At 50.4% G+C, this 17,407-nt stretch overlaps 6 protein-coding genes across 6 annotated transcripts in view; 5 read left to right on the top strand and 1 right to left on the bottom strand.

Annotated features, from left to right (window-relative positions):
- The window catches only part of DACRYDRAFT_24162 (uncharacterized protein), a 2,551-nt gene extending 2,083 nt beyond the window's left edge, over window positions 1-468 (bottom strand). The window contains exons 1-2 of the mRNA XM_040773577.1: window positions 317-468; window positions 253-267 (exon numbers count right to left, since the gene is read on the bottom strand). Coding sequence (XP_040626001.1) covers window positions 253-267; window positions 317-421 — 120 coding nt within the window. The 5' untranslated portion in view covers window positions 422-468. The remainder of the gene's footprint in view (window positions 1-252; window positions 268-316) is intronic.
- Window positions 469-2,492: 2,024 nt separating this feature from the next.
- Window positions 2,493-2,669, top strand: DACRYDRAFT_39269 (uncharacterized protein; the record flags this gene model as incomplete). The annotated part of the gene is made up of 1 exon (XM_040774459.1): window positions 2,493-2,669. A coding segment is annotated over one exon (177 nt), but the record flags the coding sequence as incomplete, so codon positions are not given.
- Window positions 2,670-3,271: 602 nt separating this feature from the next.
- On the top strand, window positions 3,272-4,419 carry DACRYDRAFT_83014 (glycosyltransferase family 2 protein; the record flags this gene model as incomplete). The annotated part of the gene is made up of 6 exons (XM_040776607.1): window positions 3,272-3,408; window positions 3,461-3,560; window positions 3,606-3,640; window positions 3,690-3,765; window positions 3,813-4,033; window positions 4,081-4,419. 6 exons carry the CDS (start codon window positions 3,272-3,274, stop codon window positions 4,298-4,300), a joined length of 789 nt encoding a protein of 262 aa, XP_040625999.1. The 3' UTR covers window positions 4,301-4,419.
- A 684-nt stretch (window positions 4,420-5,103) lies between these two features.
- Window positions 5,104-8,055, top strand: DACRYDRAFT_24161 (heterotrimeric G protein alpha subunit 4). The gene is made up of 11 exons (XM_040773576.1): window positions 5,104-5,186; window positions 5,246-5,686; window positions 5,758-5,904; window positions 5,952-6,100; window positions 6,156-6,423; window positions 6,469-6,540; window positions 6,591-6,775; window positions 6,825-6,880; window positions 7,066-7,502; window positions 7,558-7,636; window positions 7,691-8,055. Exons 2-9 carry the CDS (start codon window positions 5,516-5,518, stop codon window positions 7,107-7,109), a joined length of 1,092 nt encoding a protein of 363 aa, XP_040625998.1. The 5' UTR covers window positions 5,104-5,186; window positions 5,246-5,515; the 3' UTR covers window positions 7,110-7,502; window positions 7,558-7,636; window positions 7,691-8,055.
- Window positions 8,056-10,129: 2,074 nt separating this feature from the next.
- On the top strand, window positions 10,130-12,071 carry DACRYDRAFT_118368 (uncharacterized protein; the record flags this gene model as incomplete). The annotated part of the gene is made up of 4 exons (XM_040770568.1): window positions 10,130-10,237; window positions 10,291-10,574; window positions 10,624-10,790; window positions 10,841-12,071. The coding sequence occupies 4 exons, from the start codon at window positions 10,133-10,135 to the stop codon at window positions 12,028-12,030; spliced, it is 1,746 nt and encodes a 581-aa protein (XP_040625997.1). The 3' UTR covers window positions 12,031-12,071.
- Window positions 12,072-14,249: 2,178 nt separating this feature from the next.
- DACRYDRAFT_17740 (uncharacterized protein) lies at window positions 14,250-16,235 on the top strand (the record flags this gene model as incomplete). The annotated part of the gene is made up of 7 exons (XM_040771303.1): window positions 14,250-14,380; window positions 14,432-14,771; window positions 14,820-15,002; window positions 15,345-15,381; window positions 15,427-15,547; window positions 15,863-16,078; window positions 16,145-16,235. 7 exons carry the CDS (start codon window positions 14,250-14,252, stop codon window positions 16,233-16,235), a joined length of 1,119 nt encoding a protein of 372 aa, XP_040625996.1.
- Between the last annotated feature and the right edge of the window lie 1,172 nt (window positions 16,236-17,407).

Genomic DNA, 17,407 nt, shown 5'->3' with positions numbered 1-17,407 from the left:
ATTCACATCCTTCGCAGTCAGGCTCTTCGAGAAGTCGCCAAGAATCGACGTTTGAATAGTGAGCACCTTCAACTCGCGGCGAAGTGTCGCTTCTTCGATTTCAAGCGCTGCAACCTTCTCCGATGACGCTTTCGGAACAGTGAGCTTTGGCGAAAGACGCTCGTAGATCACATCGAAGATGACTGCGTTCCCGATGCCATCGACGCGCAATGAAGACTCGTCCATGCATGTCGGAAGCTTGCTGATCTGCACCTCTGATTGTCCTGTCTGTAAAAGGGATGACTACGTGTGACTCATTTGAGTGGATCAAGCGTACCACGAGCTCGACCTTAAAGTCGCGAAGGACCTCTGCCCGTTGTTGGTACACTGTGACGGCTGTCACTGGATGTTCAGACGCGTCGATGTTGATGTTATGAGACATGTTTGCAGGATTCGTTTAGTCGCCAAAGAGGGAGAGGGTGGAAGGGAAGGAAGGTGTTGGACATGTTGGACCATTAATGTACCGCCGCACCGGGTTTGTGACTCGCCGTCACAACATGGACTAGTCTTGGCAAGAAGAAGCTAAGGGAAAAGAAGTTCACTGCCACCAGGAATGACCGCCACTTAGTTTTCACATTTGACGTGGCCAAACGTCTATTTAAGTTGTTGTGGTCAACTCAATGCATGCTGCCCTGCAAGTGCTCGAGATACTTGAATGGATTCTCCGTTACTGCGACGACCAAGATGCTTCTCGCTTCGGTAGGACTTGTCGCACTCTCTTCGAACCATCTATAGCGATAGTCTGGGCTCGGAGCCGAATCCCCCTCGCAAGTGTAATTGGTACCCTCCTGGAACCGATGCCAAAGGATGCTGCCACTGGGAAATCGGCAAATGAAATGAAACGACTTTCTCAGAGATCTGGCTTACATGCATTAGAGAAGATTGAACAGTCGAGCTGCAGGATACTTCACGCGCGTCAAAAGGCTCGAGGTTGGTCCGGGGTGCTCAAAGAAGATGAAGAGGATAGACTTGAACACACTTCAGCAATCTTCGATCTATGGACGTGGAAATAAGCGATTTAGGGGAAGCTGATTGCTTCGCGTCATTACTTGTGCCGGAGTTGACGCACCTACGAGTCGATTTTACACCAGCAGAACATATGCAACCCTCACCCGACTTGGAGGAAGAATTCGCAACGCTCTGTCAAGAATTCTCGCACTTCTGCTCCACTATTCGAAAGCGTCTTAAGAACCTGAAAATCTTGGGTGTGAAGATATCCTGCGTATCAAGGGGAGCACAGCTAGATCTGCAAAAAAACGCTCCCCCGCGTTTTTTCCTCCAATGCCGGCCTCGAGTGCGTCGAAATCAACGCGCGGTTGGCTGTGGGCGAGTTTTCTCGCAGGTTCTACCATCGGTTATCCCAATTGCAGTATCTGACGCATCTGAAACTACGGACATTGCATTCTTGCGGTATGACTTTCAAGTTGAGGACCCCACAGCCGTTTCCAGCACTGCGGACGTTAGAATGTACAACGGGAACAGCTGAAGGCATACACACGCTGCTCAACCACATCGCCTCAAGTAACTTGAAGGACGTCAAGCTAACTTTGAGCCGTCCACCCGGTCGCGCCCACCTGCCAATACTTATACGGTCCATTGTCCGTCACTCTGACACTCTTCGGTCTTTGAAGTTGCAGTTCAAGCACGACGTCGATCGACCACTCCCGGTATATTGGACAGACGTCGCACCCCTTTGAAATGTCATTCGCTCGTCCGCTGCCACATCCACTCGGACGAGGTCTTCTTTGATGACGACGACCTCGACATGGTCCTCGACGCCTGGCCTCACCTCCGGGAGCTACGACTCACTCAATCGCCGCAGTTCTTCTTTTCGATGCGCAATAGGCATGATTCCGTCTCTCACGCTGGACTGGAACGTGTTGCAAGGAAGCGCCCCAACTTGCGCAAACTGACCCTGCCCCTCGATTTATCAGTCCTACCTGTTCAGCATGAGGAGATGCAAGCCACGACCTCATCGCAAAGTAAGTTATACAAATTGGATGTTGGAACCACGGAGATACCATCTGTGGATGGTGCGGAGCAATTTCTCAGATCGAACTTTCCCAACTTGAGAAAGTTTCGACATCAGGACCCGCCAGCGCTATGAGCCTCGATGACTAGGAGTCGCTCCGAGAGAGGAAGGGAAGGATGACGGAATTGTGCAATAAATTCAAAATTCCACCAACGTAGACAATGTTGCTAATTATACTTCCTTTCCAATCTTATACTGGGAAAGTATCCTTATGAAATCATCATGCATGATCTTTGGTTATCGCATTCACATTTGTTCTTGTGACCTCATTACTATATCGCCGAGGGACCGTTTAACACCGACCAGTTGACTTCGCCTGCTCTGAGCCGCAACCGCCTGGCCAACCTCAACAATGTCTTCGCTCACAGACGCTTCTTACTCTGCAGTCGAAGACCTCCGCAACACTCTCGGAGCCAACTATCGTCTCTCCATCACCGACGGACGTGTGTTCATCGGCACCTTCGCCTGTATCGACAAGGAGAAGAACCTGGTGCTTATCAATGCGGATGAATACCGGTTCGAGGAAGGGAGATGGATGGACAGATATGTCGCGATGATTATGGTGCCGTGGGATTTGGTCAAGACGGTGGAGTGTAAACTGGATGGTGCGGACGACGAGATGTATACGTAGCACGAGGAGGTAAGCCGTTCCCCTCGCTACCCTCCTTGTAGCTCAATGATTGCTGTTCCCAGTGCTTATGGACACGGTATATGCGTCATATTAGACTTTTCACGGCCGCGCATGGAGGATGTAGTCCAGCGACTGGAAACTTTGCACCTGAGACGGGACTGATTGGTCACAACAGCCGCGGGAACAGTGATCAACCGAAGAGCGCGCACTACTATCAACATCCATATTCCCCTGGAGATGAAAGCAAAAAGCTGTGAGGAGGATCACACAACTGGGGAAATGAGATGGCGTTTGCACATAGAATGATGGGATGACAGCGTATTACGCACACTGCATGTTAATATATGTAATCTGCGTAGTATCACACGTACAGTATCCATCACTTTTTTTCTCTTCGTGGACAACAGCAATTTCATTATTGAAGCCTAAGGGTCCGCCGCCGCCCTCGTCCTCCTGTCACGTTGGAGCGCGACGTGTACCCCGCGTCTCATTTCATTCGCATCGCACTGGCTCATCCTACCTACTCCAGCGTCTCCCATAGCACCCCTTTGATGTCCGTCATCGTTGATATGGCGCCCAAGCCCTCTACCTCCATCGGCCACCTAGGCGCAAGCGAACACAAGTACAGTGTCATTCTCCCTACTTATAATGAGCGAAAGAACTTGCCGATCATCACCTGGCTTTTGGCGAAGACGTTTACCGAGCAGTGAGTTTTTCCTCTGTACTGTTGTGAGAGGGTGCTGATGAGTTGAGGGTAGTCAGCTGGAATACGAGATCGTGATTGTGGATGATGCGAGTCCCGATGGAACGCAAGAAGTCGCACGACAGCTACAGAGGGTATACGGCGAGGACCGGATAGTGCGTCTTTCCCTCCCCATATTACCTACCTCTGACAGCCTGTAGATGTTAAAACCGCGAGCGGGAAAGCTTGGTTTAGGGTGAGTAGTCGCGGATGTAGGTGGGTGGGTCCTGACAGGAAGTGCTCAGGACGGCATACGTGCATGGACTCTCTTTTTGCACAGGCGACTTTGTGATCATCATGGATGCCGATTTCTCGCACCACGTATGTTCATTTATTCGCTCACAAGCTAGTCGACTGACACATCATAGCCAAAATTCATCCCCGACTTCATCCGCCTTCAACAGACTTACAACCTTGACATCGTCACTGGCACCCGATACCGCAGCACACCGAGCCCCAACGCACCAGGGATGCCCCCTGGAGGTGTGTACGGGTGGGACTTGAAGAGGAAGCTTGTGAGCAGGGGGGCGAACTTCCTTGCTGATGTTGTGCTTCATCCGGGGGTTAGCGACCTTACGGGTTCATTCCGGTGAGTATCCATAGCTTATCCAGAACGTGGCTAAGTGGTCTGCGCAGGCTTTATCGTAAAGCCGTGTTGGCGCAGATCATCGCCCTCACCCAATCTAAGGGTTATGTCTTCCAGATGGAGATGATGGTCCGGGCACGCGCACTCGGGTATACCGTAGGAGAAGTCCCGATCACCTTTGTGGACCGGATATTTGGCGAGAGCAAGCTTGGCGCAGACGAGATCGTGGGCTATGCAAAAGGAGTGTGGAACTTGTTTACCAGTATATGATGGGTCAGCGTTATCTAGCCAAGGAAGAGTACGTTGCCGGTGACGTTCTAGAAGGGTGGGAGGGATGACTAGTGTCGTTAGTTGTCGATGGATCAGCGTTAGCTGGTGATAAGGAGAGGATGGTGCCAGCAACTTTTTAGAAGGTGGCCGGGATTAGTAGGTTGTTGTTGTCACGCAGAACTAGTTGGATGTCAAAAGCTGACATGTAGGGACTCGTTGTGGGGTGCGTTTCCCTTCGTGAACCCGGCGAGCTTCTTCATGTGCAGTACCTTGCCTTGTCAGAACGAATCACCAACTAGTTTCAAGTTGTATACTTTCTAGTTTCAGCAGAGGATGATAATACACATCGTTAATTCAAAGAGCAGAACGTGTACTATTCATACCTAACAACGTGTACAATAATTCAACTGATAAGTAAAGGATTGTCTCATCCACCGATTGTCTCCCGATCCCGATATTCTCGTCACATCAGTCTTACTCACGTCATGTTCGTTGGGTGGGTCGTTAAGGGCTGGGTCTAGGTACATAGGTACATGAGGGCATGAACCATGTTCGCCTGCAATGACGGAGCGACGTACACCCCAAATATTAAGTACTATATTGAACAGTACATTAATTGCTTTTTACAAAGCCACTTAGCAGAGAGAAGCAGCTTGTACTTAATTGTTATTCATTTACAAAAGAGTGTGCCGAACAGGGCCGAACCCTTAGTGTGTTTAGTGATCAGCAGGGCGAACGGTCACCGCTGTGATCATCCATCCCCCAAGCCACTAATCACATTATCACTCTCCACCGACGTTCTGTCCGCCTTTTCCATTTCCACCACCACAACCCCTTGTTTCGCCCACTTTGGAGGGTAATTGTCAGTCAACTGTTTAAACAGTAGGTATGTATATGTTCAAATAAACAGGCGAGGGTAAATAACCGTGCACGGCTTTCCATCAGACTGTTTGCTGCACGCGTTGTCCCGGAACAGACAGCACAGCGTACGCCCGTCGCCAGTCCCGCCAGTGCAAGCGCTTCTTTCGTGGCCCATACCCGACATCCTCTTTTGCTTTTTACCATCCGCTCCCTCGTCCTCACCACCCTTTTCCCTTCTGATTCACACCTACTCGTTGACGACTGTGACGCTGCGTCGCCTCCTCCAGCTGTCGTCGTCTACCTAATCCACCTCCTATCCCTCAACTCCCTTTCACTAATCCCTCCTAATCAAAAATGGGCGCATGCATGTCATCCGCGGGTCCCGTCACCCCGGAGGAAGAACAGGCACAGCGGGTCAACAAGCAGATCGACCGGGACCTGAAGGAGAAACAAGCGGAGATGGCAAAGGAGGTCAAGGTCCTCCTTCTGGGGTCAGGCGATTCGGGCAAATCCACGATTCTGAAGGTGCGTTTTTTGTGTCTCCGTCATCTGCGGAACGGTTCGTTCAGCAGAGTGGATGCTGACTGATCCGACAGCAAATGCGCCTCATCCATCGGGTACCGTTCACGGACAACGAGATAGAGAGTTTTCGCCAGCTCGTGTTCCAAAACCTACTCGAGGGCATGCGACTGCTACTTGAGGCTGCAGAGCTGCTAGACATCAAGATTGGGCCTGAACAACAGGTAGTTCTCTATCCCGCTTTTGTCGGATCGTGCTGAGGTGGATGTAGGACAACATAGCGATGATTGAGCATGCTGCGGACTTGAGAGACGACCAGGCGTTCCCACCGGAGTATCTGGAGCCGTTACATACATTGTGGAACGATTCGAACATCCAGAAGACGTATGAGCGGGGTAACGAGGTTGCCCTTCCTGAAAAGTACGCTTTCGCTCCTGCCCCAGCGCATACATCTTACTGATGCCCTGCGAAACAGCTTACAATACTTCTACGCTGACCTCCCTCGCCTTTTCGCCGTCGACTTCAAGCCCACAGAGCAGGATATAATTCGCTGCCGAGCGCGCACGATCGGTATCCAGCAAACGCAGTTCAAGCTTAAGGGCCACACGCTGCACATGATCGACGTCGGTGGCCAGAAGAGCGAGAGAAGGAAATGGATACATTGTTTCCAGGATGTGACGACGATCTTGTTCTTGGTAAGTTTAAGCGGGTACGATCAGTGCTTGGTCGAGGATAAGGATGCGGTTAGTCAAATTGTATTGCCATGAGGCCAAGCTGACGTGCGATAGAACCAAATGCTCGACGCTATGGCTATTTGGGACTCGATCTGCCATTCGCAATGGTTCAAGCAGACATCACTCGTGTGTCATCTCATCTCCGGCCTTTCGTCGACCAGCTGACTCCGTCTCAGATCCTCTTCCTGAACAAGGTCGACCTGTTCGAGGAGAAGGTCAAGACATCGCCCATCAAGACATTCTTTGCCGACTATGAGGGTCCAGATGGGGACGCTGAGGCTGGTAAGGAGTACTTTAAGAAGCGCTTCGTAAAGCTCTCAGTGAAGAGCAACCGGGTCAAGGAGCGGGAGATCTATACACAGTACGCGAATCTTTTTTGCCCCCAAACTATATTAACTAGCAACGCGAAGCTTCACTAACGCAACTGATACCGAGCTGCTACGAGTTGTTATGGCCGCTGTTGAAGGCAAGTTTTACCTTCCCCTCTGGTACCTGTGTGCTAACCCCATTCGTAGAGTACGTCCCTTTTTCTGATTCTTTTCTAGTTTCCTCTTCTTCCTTGCCCTTTTTCGCGTGCCTTGCCTCTGGAGACCGCTTTTATTTTCCTTCCTCCACACACACATACCGGACCCGAGCTCATGGTCGCTTCAAGTACCGTTCTACGAACGAATCTTTCCAAGGCCGCCCTCATCTGAACTCGCCTACCCGGTTTCCCCCCCGGCCCTCATCTCCGTCTCCGTCTTCCATTTCAGTCTGTACCAACATCCCCGCCACCCCGTTCGGCACCCTTCTTTCTTTTGGCTGTCGGCCCGCGCAATCGGGCCCGTATCCCGCATTTATTCCCTGGCTTCCGCGCTTACCACAACCTCTGCTGCGGCATCTCTTTGGATTTGGCACCCTCCTTTGATTATTCCACATTTATGCCTGTCGTGTTGCGTAACGTAATGGTCTCACGAGTCCGTTTTTCCTATCTTTATCTCATGCAACAACGACATTCCCAAATACTCTCGTTTGCTCTGCCCTGCCCCGCGCTCGAATTTCCGTGCTTCCCATCGCGCACATCATCCAGCATGATTGTGACCAAGAATGTGAGAGCATTCCGTGCACCGCGATGTGCCGCTGATCCAAGCCATGACTGGCCAGATGCGCGGCATTCTTCTCTGATTACCGTCCGGGCCGCACGTGTCAGGCATGGGCAAGACCGTCATACCGTCGTCCCTGGGTGAGTGGGCCGATTCCTGTCAACAGGGACGGTACTTATCTTCCTTCCCAACAGATCCTGGAAAGAACCCTGTCGAACCCCTATCTCCCACCATTGTCAACCGTCACTCCTTGCATTCCCATCTTCCTTTTTGCATTCTCTTTTCCCACCTTGTTACGGTCCGTCAGCATTATATGCACGCGGTCCGGCGAGGAGGCAGTGGTTACCATGTTGAAGTGGACGATCTTCCCGCTGATGCTGGCCCTTGAGGCTCTTTCATTTTTCCCATGTTCACAGTCTGGTACGTGCGATCACCTGTCTCTTTGTTTCACGCCACTGTCCGTGCCACACCTTATGACCTCGTCCCGATCCCATCTCTTCCATGCGCTGCGTCGGTGTATTTATATAGGCTTGTTATGGGCTATCCATCTTGTGTCGATCCCAGTCCTTCCAAAACGTTCGGTCCGGCGCGCGCCTCGATACGGACGAAACAGATGCGGGGCCAGAACGCGTGTGTGGGAGAAGTAATCGTATTGTAAGGGACTGACGAATTTTGGGACGAGGCTGTGAACGCTCATGTGGCAAACTGGACTGTATTGCGGCCTTTTTCCCGAAGGCCCGGAATCGACTGAACACATCGAGATTAGCGGCCCGGTACGCGGGTCCACCGGGGGGGCCGAGAAGCGCGATGTGGCTCTTGTGCGCCTCACAAAGGGGAAAGCGTCCCTCGAAACCCTGCAGTGCCTGGCGGACTTCAGCACCAAAGACAATGAACTTTCGACCCTTTTCCCACCCTGTCACGCCATATCTCGTACCTCGAGGCACGTAGTGCCTGCAGAGTTCAAGTATTGTACAAGCGTGACTGTACCAGCGAAGCACTGGTACTCCCGGCGTCCATGGGTGTAACCGGGAACACACCCGAGTTATATGAGGTGGAAACGGCCGAACAAATTCTCTGATCCGCGGTGAGTGGGGGGTTCCCGTTTTCCGCTTCAAGGTCGGTAACCACTCTTCTGGGAACTGGGGCCGGTCAGAAGTTGACCACCATTTTGATTGATATTAGCAAAATTTAGCGTTGATTGGCCTGTCGGGCGAAAATTTCGGGAGGCGTTGCGATATCACCCAGCTCCGGGGATATGTTGATGAAAGAAGCAACACATATGCTGACGAATTGCAACAAGTACCGTGTTCGTCCTTCGCGCGTTTGCCAACAACTTCTCCTCGCGACAGGCTCAGTGAACTGCCCGTCCAGCCCGGGACCGCACCAGAATGAATAGGAATATCAAACCGTGTTAATTGGCGCAGCAAATAAGTATATTCATAGGTGGGAGGGAGAAGGTACCACTGCTTCTTTGGGGTTCTCTGTTCTGCGCATCTTGCTCCGTATTCCTCTTCTGGTGGCTCCTGTTGCCAACTTGCCGAGTACGTGCCTTTTCACCCTTCTCATCTTCGGGTGCTGACTGAACATCATAACTAGGCATCAGCATCGGTACCACAGTTGGTGGACAAAACCTTGCCACACGCTCGTTCTGGTCCGCCCTCAATCGATGTCATGCTGGTTGCCGTAGCGAGAGAAATGAGACGGTCCCATTTACAATCGCTTGTATCGATTTGGACAAGAACCAGGCGCTGCTTGTCGACTTGACGTTGTTCAAAGGTATTCAAGCGCTTGCTGTGAGCTCCCGTCGCTGGCAGTGCAAGTGCCGGAATTTTACTTTCACCACTCATCATATTCTATACCAGGTGTATATGCGCGCTGGGCAAAGGGCTAACCACGCTCCACAGTCAGTGACAGGAAAATACCACTGGTGCGGGATCACGGAAAGTGAACCCAGGACCGTCGAAGACTGCCGGGGACAAGGGACAACCTCGCAAGCCCTATAATGTAGGAAACAGTCCATTCCTCAGTATTAAAGCTGTGTAAGTCAGATGTGATGTCTAACACCACCCAGCATGCTTATACAGGGCCGAATCCTGGTAAGCAGCTCCCACAGAGCAATGTCATTCAGAAGGAGCTGACGAGGGCTTCCAAGCAAGATCAGGCTAGGAATGAGTCGTCAGTGCTCAAGCATCGTCTGTCGCTCCCGGAAGTAAGCTACTGCTCGATGGGGAGCTAGGAGTGTCGAGAACGGCGTCTCGTCTCGTAGGAAGGTGTTCTCAAAGGTTATAAGAACATCAGGGTACTTCATGTGGGTAAATATGGAGCTGTGTCCAGTTCTTATAAATAAAGCATGAAGACCGCTCCGGCACAACTTGCCAAAGTCCAACTAAGTGGAGTAATAGCCGCCCACGATGAAACCATGTGCACATGTTCCAGAGTCATAGAGACCCTTGCTTGGTTGTTTGCGGGGTAACTACGGGTATCGCACTGGTTAAGCATGCACCAACTGGGCAGGACTCATCCTGACTCATACGGCTTGCGCAGCACCACATCTCCAGGTAAAAAAGACAAGTACAAGCGCTCTCAATCTGTCACCTAGATCCTCTCTTGTTTCCTACCCTCCTAGAACAACTGCCATGTCTCCGACGATTGAGATCGACGCATCACAACATCCCATTTCGTCCGTCACGGTTTACCAAGGTCGCGCAGAAGTGGTACGCAAGTTTGCGATTGAGCTCGAGGTGCGCATCTCTGTGACTTGCACGAATTTCAGCTCACAGTCTGCATACATAAGGTAGGTCAGTCGGAGGTTCTCATCGACAAACTTCCAACTTGCCTCGACGAAGCCTCCTTGCGGGTTGATGGTATCGGCAATGCAGTCATCTTCGACGTTATATATGAACTGCGCCCTTCTTTCCACCCACCCCCTAACCCATATACGAAAGAGAGCGACGAAATCAACGCGCTGCGCAATGAGGCTGCTGCTCTGAAGCGGGAATTCAAAGTGCTCGAAGCACAGAATGCCGTGCTCGATGAATTCTCCCACACCCTCAATGCGAAAGATATCGATGCGGAACGGTTCGAGAATCTTCTTGATTTGATTTGGAAAGAAGGGGCTTTCATTCAGCGAGGACATCGCGATGAAGGCGAAACAGATCAACGAAATCGATACTAAGATTGCGGCAAAAGGGAGAGGCCCGCCTCTGAGCGAGGAACAGATCAAGCTGGCAACGAAGGTTACGGTCGTTGTCCTCGCAGAACGGGCAGGGAAGGCAGAACTGACGGCGACATACGGTGCGTGTTACCATTCTCAACTAGGGAAATGCTGTCTGATTGTTTTTCAGTCGTGACAAATGCGACCTGGACTCCACTTTATGACTTACGGGCGATGATCGATGCTACCGCGAAAACTGGAACCGCCATCTCACTGAGCTATCGTGCAAGTATCGTGCAAACCACGGGAGAAGACTGGAAGGATATTATCCTGTCACTTTCAACCAGTGCGCCATTGACGGGCACACAGATCCCAGAGTTAATGTCGCAGCGCATTCGACCGCCATTGCGCCCTAGGAACCTTCCTCACGGATTTCGAGGATCTCGTGGTGGAGGTCGTGGAATCATCGCTCCCTTACGTGCTGCGGCTCCTGTTGGCGCGGCCCAATTTGGATTCGCGGCTACTGCTTCACTGGCTGATGTCGAAACAGAGGCGATACGCGAGCCGTCGCAACAACGCCAGATGGTAGTGCCAGCAGCGCGCGCTCAAGAAGGGACTATTTCTGCTAACTTCCTCATCGATGGACAGTCTACTATTCCATCCGACGGATGCACGCACAAGGTCGCCATTGCTGTTCTTGACCTATCAGCCGAAATTGAATGGATTGCCGTGCCCAAGCTGAATAAATCTGCCTTTTTGCAATGTCAGATCGTCAACTCGTCCAGCTACTCGCTTCTTCAGGGACCGTCCAACATATTTGTTGATGGTTCGTTCGTCGCCAAATCGCAGATTCCTTTTGTCTCACCTCAGGACACCTTTGCGTGCTCCATCGGCATCGATCCCTCTATTCGTATTACGTACGCTCCGCAAAGCAGGAAAGCGCGCACACAAGCAACTGGTACCATCTTTAACCAGTCGAAGGTCGATGCATCTATCTTCACGCAGCGAATCAGCATCAAGAATACAAGGCAAACCACGGTCAAATTGTTCGTGCGAGACCATGTGCCCGTGAGCGAGGACCAGAAGTTCAAGATCTCTGTTATTGAGCCGAAAGACCTTGGAGCTGCCAAAGCTGGTGAGATTGTCAACATCTCAAAGGAGGCTTTCTGTCGTTGGTCTCAGAAGGACTGGGATACGCTGGACATATCTTCAAACAATGGGAATAGTTTCGGCGCGAACACGCATACACCCTATGGGCAGGTAGAGTGGGTTGTTACCCTCGGACCCGGTAAGAGTACTGAGCTCATACTTTCGTGGAATTTCGTGGGAAGTGGCGGCACCACTCGGCGATCAGTGGGAGACATTTTTTGGTGTAATTAACACGGGTGTTGAATGTACAAGAGCTTGGTGATGAAATCGACATGTCTAGACCTAGTGGTGTGAGCGTGTCCCATTGTACCCATAGTGCGATAAGTATACAACGGTATCTACGTTGCCTTCCTGTGAATATTTCTCTGCACTTCTGCCAACATGCTGTCTCTTTTCTCCCGCTCTGTCTCCCATCTTCTCTGCTCTTCTGTCGGTGGATTCCACGGTGTGTTGCTTCCTAACCCCCAACTCCGGGTGTGGCCGAAGCTGAACCGACGAAGACGGGGAAATGTTGCTGTCATGAACCTTTCTGTCTCATGGACAGAAGAAATCCAAGTTGCTTCCGATGTGCAGTTCAATCACATCACTATTGGAAGATCCTTGTGTTCCACTCCCTGATGCGACAACATAACAAGGAAGGATGTTTAGGTCCACGGGAACCTCAAGAGTGGTTAAACGTGGAAATCCGTGAGCGATTTTTTGCAAACCAGCAGGTGAGAACGCGTTCGGATTCGGAACATCCCGTTCTGGTAGTCTACAGTGAAATTCATGGAGGGCAAATTGTTGCAGATCGGGGCAAGACTCCAGAATTGCTGAAACATCTGCATCGCTGGTTCGGAATTGGCTGAAAGTGAAGCGCAGAGAGCGAAGACGGGTTCGATGTCGGAACAGGGGGCGAAATCTGCCCAGGTTACAATATCTGGTGAACTACAAAACTCCAGTTCCAGTCGTTGAAGTGTAGAAGTGTGTCGAGAAAGGGAATCAACCAACTTTGACAGCGTGGAAGAATCGGAATATCGGGTAGGACGAGTTTTGATGATTTCCATTCGTCCCGAAGTGACACAGTCGGGAAGAGTAGCGAAAGTACCTGCCAATCCTATTGACCCCTCTAGGTGACGCAAGGCGCAGAACGGGTTGGAAATGGAGAAGTGTAAGTCTGTTTCAGAGAATCCTATTGTTCCCAGGTGAAGATTCGTCAGAAATGGCATCTGGGCCATTTGCGAAAGAACGTCATGCTCCATTGGATGGTGTCCATACGTTATGTTGGTTGAAAATGCTTGCAAATTGGAGGCGAGTAATCGAATGTGGGAGGCTTGGATACTCTGCCACTCCTCTTCAGTAACTTCGAAGAACACCATCAAACCCCACAGCATTAACTCCTTAAAAATGTGATGAGGCGAGGCGTATGGATCGACAAATGCAGCGAGGGAAGGCGGTTCGAGAAAGTGATCCCTTGAAGTGTCGCAATTAGCTGCTTCAGCGTGCAAGATCATGTGGAGGGCCACCAACTTCGGCAGGGCAAACAGTATTGCCTTGCAAGCGACGACAGTGGCGACAGACTCAGTATCAATCGACAGCATTTTCAGGTCGTTAAATGTCGTTGAAAAGGCATCTGGTGCAAGCAGAAGAAGGTCGTCTTTTACGAGTTCCAGGAATGAAACACGGTGAAGATAGATCTTCGCTCGGCTGTTAAGTTGTCTCTTATCAAAGCGTAAAAAATAATCGCGTTAAGCAATAGAATATGTCTTACGAAACCAGTACAAGTGCTGTCTTCTATGACCGGTGTCAAAAGGTCCACGATGGCGGCGGTCAAACTAGGCAACTCTCTCCACACTGCGTTCATGGCTGGTTCGACACGTCCTCCCTAAACGGACGAGCTCCCTCGTGTCGCAATGAGACATTATCTCTATCGCAACATCTGGGTTTTCGAGAGCACGATGCATTTGGAGCGACTGAGGTCTGCAAGCACTGGTGGTGGTGAGGAGTGAGATATAATCACCGCGTGTGGAGGGGTCCTTGGCGGAGGCATGCCTAGGTACACCCAGGTGATCCCGTTACCGGATTTTCCACAGCCTTACCGGGGTTCAATAAGCGGTGTGCTACCCAGGTCCACCAGGCTGTCTAGGTATTGACGTAGCACATCCATACCTAGCTTCCATAGAAAGAATGGTCACAATCCATACTTTGCGCTTCTGGGTAACCCTGGTTACTACATACTCAAGACCACGGCTATATACTCAAGACCACATGATCCTTTCTTCATTGCCACCCACCACCACCCATCCCGCGTCTTCCACATATTCTTCCTTGCCACATTTTGATGCAACCACATACCTCCGATGTGCTTATATGCACATCACTCTACCACCATCATCCAGCTCACCTTCTCTTACCTCCTCTCAACTCACCCACTCCACTCCTACTAATACTTCAACCTTCACTTAACTCTCATGGTCCTTTCACCTCTCAAGACAAAGGCCAGCATGATGGAGCTTTCGAAAGTCTTCACAGACCTCAGTGCTGACCAGCGCTTGAAGCTGATGAGGGGTCTTGAGCAGCTCGACTATAATGACATGGCAGGGTAAGCACATCTGGCCTCACCATGACATTTCAGCAACTCACCATCTCACAGGGAAGTTGAAGCTGATCTCCTCCCTTGTGCCGAGTCACGTCAGGAGATCATCGACTCCATTGTAGAACTCAACACAATGTTGAAGAGGTACCACCAGACCATGGATGCTGTGATCAAGTGCTGGAATGAGAACAGCAAGACCACCAGTTCCAACTTTGACCAGGTTGAGGGAGACAAGTTCTTCATGGGCAAAGAGTGGTGCTATGATGATCAGGAGGATGACCAGGCAAAGGAGACATGGTGGGAGGAGATCTGTGCAAGCAGCAAGCTGGGTAGGACCCACAAGAAGAACCACAAGGGCATCTTCAAGCTCAAGCACCCAGCCTGGATGTCCATCACAGTAAGTTTTAAAGCCTCATGCTGTGACCTTGATTACCATACCTCTCAGTTCTGGCAAGTCTATAAGAGCTTTGTCATCACCAAAGAAGAAAATGATAAGTCTGTGCAAACCAATGCTCCCAATCCTTGTGTGGACCTGGGGAACATGTGCAACTTACACATGCCCAAAGGCATGACCCCATTCAAGTTTATGGTTGACAAGGCTTACCTTGAAGACCACAGCAACTTCAAGGTTAGTGACACCCTGCTGAGCTGGTTGACTAAGAAGGTGGCTTGTGAGATGCAGGAGATTAATGGCCCCTGGGTGCATGAGGATGTGTATGTCAACAAAGACTGATCCAATCATAAGTTCTTTCGCTTTCGTGTAGCCAAATGCATGCACTTACTATTACTGAGATTCATTTCTGATCTCATCTACTAGTAGCACTAATAGCTCTCCTGCAATATTCCAACTCATCAGTGATCTGGTATGGCAGAATAGATGGATGTATGCTTACTAGAGTTCTCCTCCCTCTCTCTACAGATCATTCCCACTCTACATAGTAATGTCAGTACTAGTACACCAATGATTTAGTGTAGTAATATCATGATGACATTACCTATATACCTTGGTAAGTGCTGTGGTGATCCACATGGGTGTACCTTAGAATTGTAAGGTTGCCCATGCTACAATCCCAGCAATGTTGCATGCTTCCATGATGGAAGGAGGCTGGGCTGCATCCACATCATTGAGGTACTGCTGGTGTTCCCAGCAGCCCACCTCAAGAGCATGACTTGGTGAGAGAAGGAGATGGCTGCCAAGTGGAGGGTGTTGAAATGTCATGGTGAAGTCCACAGGAGCATCTGAGTAATAGAGAAAAGGAGGAAGGATGGTGTCAGTGAATCTGGACCAAGAGGAAGAGTTTACTCACAAAGGTTGGTACAGTTCTGTGAGATCATTGGTTTCCTCAAGGGGTACTAGCCAAGCCACTTCAACCAGAAGTTGCTGGATGCCTTGATGGTGGGTGAAGACATGTCAAAGTTCTCCAGCCCATGGCTGACCCTTGTGCCAGCAAATCATCACGAGTGCTTCCCCCTTCCATGTGTCATCAGGTTGGACTGCATGCACCAGTCTGCCTTCCCAGATGAGGCCAGGGAACTCGGCAACCTCGTGATTGAGAGTAGTACTGCCAGGAGGGGCCAGTGTGGCTCAAAGATGGTGAACTTGCTCAACATCACCCCATCATGCATTGAACCACCTAAGGAGTCAGATGTACTGCAGCTCTTTAAGTTGCTGCAGCTTGCCGACACCTTGAGCAGTGCAACCAGGTAGATCTAGGTAGATATAGTCAGCAATTCTAATGTACCCTGGTGGGATACCTAAAAACATACCAGGCTGGGCAGCATCCTCCTCACCCTCAGCCATGGCTCTCAAGGCACCCTGGAGAGCAAGGTCCCGGGCTTGTTCAAACATTACCTTGCCTAGGTACTGAGCAGGTGGGTCCTCATGCTGGTTACAAAGCACAATTGCCTGGGAGATGTTAGTGCTGAAGGGTATGGTGAGCAAGACCCAGTACTCACTGTGCAAATGAGGCTAGAGTATCACTTGAACTCTCATGCGAATGTCACCTCTAGCTCCCCATCCGCATGGCCATTTGTCTTGTAGGACTTGAGTGTCTTGTTGAGATGCTCAAACAGGAATGTCCAGAAGCTGTGCACATTCCCGTAATGTCAAATTTGCTGGCCCATGTGCATAACCCAATGAAAGGTTGGGGTCACACAGTTTGGGCCATAGATCTGGGCAAACATCAGTAGTACGGGGTCGGCATGGGGAGGAATGGGAAGACAAGATGAAATGTTGTGGTGAGGTCCAAAGAAGGGCACTCATAATGACACTAATTTTGCAGAGCAGTATGTGTGCTTACCTCAATAAACTTGCTGAAGAACTCTAAGTAGAGCCTCTCAGCAAGTTCAATGTTGGCATGGGTGATGCTTCAATATGTGAATAGCTTGATGACAGTGGCTAGGCAAAAAAAATTGATGACAGCCTTCTGTGGCACTCAAGGATGCAAGGTATTGTCATTGGGCAGTTTAAACTTGGTGAACTCTTTGGTGCTCTTCTGGGCAGCCTTGAGGAGTACAGCAGGAAGCTGTTGATTCATAAGATGGTTAGCAAAAACTCAACATCAATACTAGTGCTGTGCTCACTGCTGCAGGGCCATAGAGTATAGCAAGGGCTCTCCACTTGTCTGAGCTCAGATTGCCTCCCACTGGATACCCAACATTCTTCAGTAGCCTTGCATACCACAAGGGCATTTCAAAGTGGTACACTTGCATTGGATATCAGTTCAGTCAAGCACAAGGAGGGACATACCGTAGCCAAAAGATTGTGGATCTTGTCAAGCTCCCAACATTTCTTGGAAGTCTTACCTTGAAGGATAATTTGTTTCTTCACATTGGGGCCTTTCTCACCTTTACCACCCTGCACCCATACTCGAAACCACAGTGTGTGAGTGAGTCCTACATGAGGTGTGAGTGATTGTTCTCCAGGGAGAAGAAGTTACTCACCCAGAAGCAGGCTGTGCATTGGGTCAATGACCAACTGTCAGGGCACCAGCTCATTGCTTGGTCAAGAGACATGACTAAGCCTTTATGACA

Source organism: Dacryopinax primogenitus, assembly GCF_000292625.1.
Source record: "Dacryopinax primogenitus strain DJM-731 SS1 chromosome Unknown DACRYscaffold_17, whole genome shotgun sequence".
Taxonomy (NCBI): Eukaryota; Fungi; Basidiomycota; class Dacrymycetes; order Dacrymycetales; family Dacrymycetaceae; genus Dacryopinax; species Dacryopinax primogenitus.
Note: the sequence above shows the minus strand (reverse complement) of the source record. Positions and strands in the feature narration are given on the sequence as shown.

Bases quoted from the DNA above. Each gene is read 5' to 3' on its own strand.
- DACRYDRAFT_24161 (XM_040773576.1), top strand. From the start codon at position 5,516: ATGGGCGCATGCATGTCATCCGCGGGTCCCGTCACCCCGGAGGAAGAA. The intron at 6,541-6,590 runs GTGTGTCATCTC...ACTCCGTCTCAG, and splicing joins GGTTCAAGCAGACATCACTC to ATCCTCTTCCTGAACAAGGT. The intron at 6,881-7,065 runs GCAAGTTTTACC...TGGTCGCTTCAA, and splicing joins TGTTATGGCCGCTGTTGAAG to GTACCGTTCTACGAACGAAT.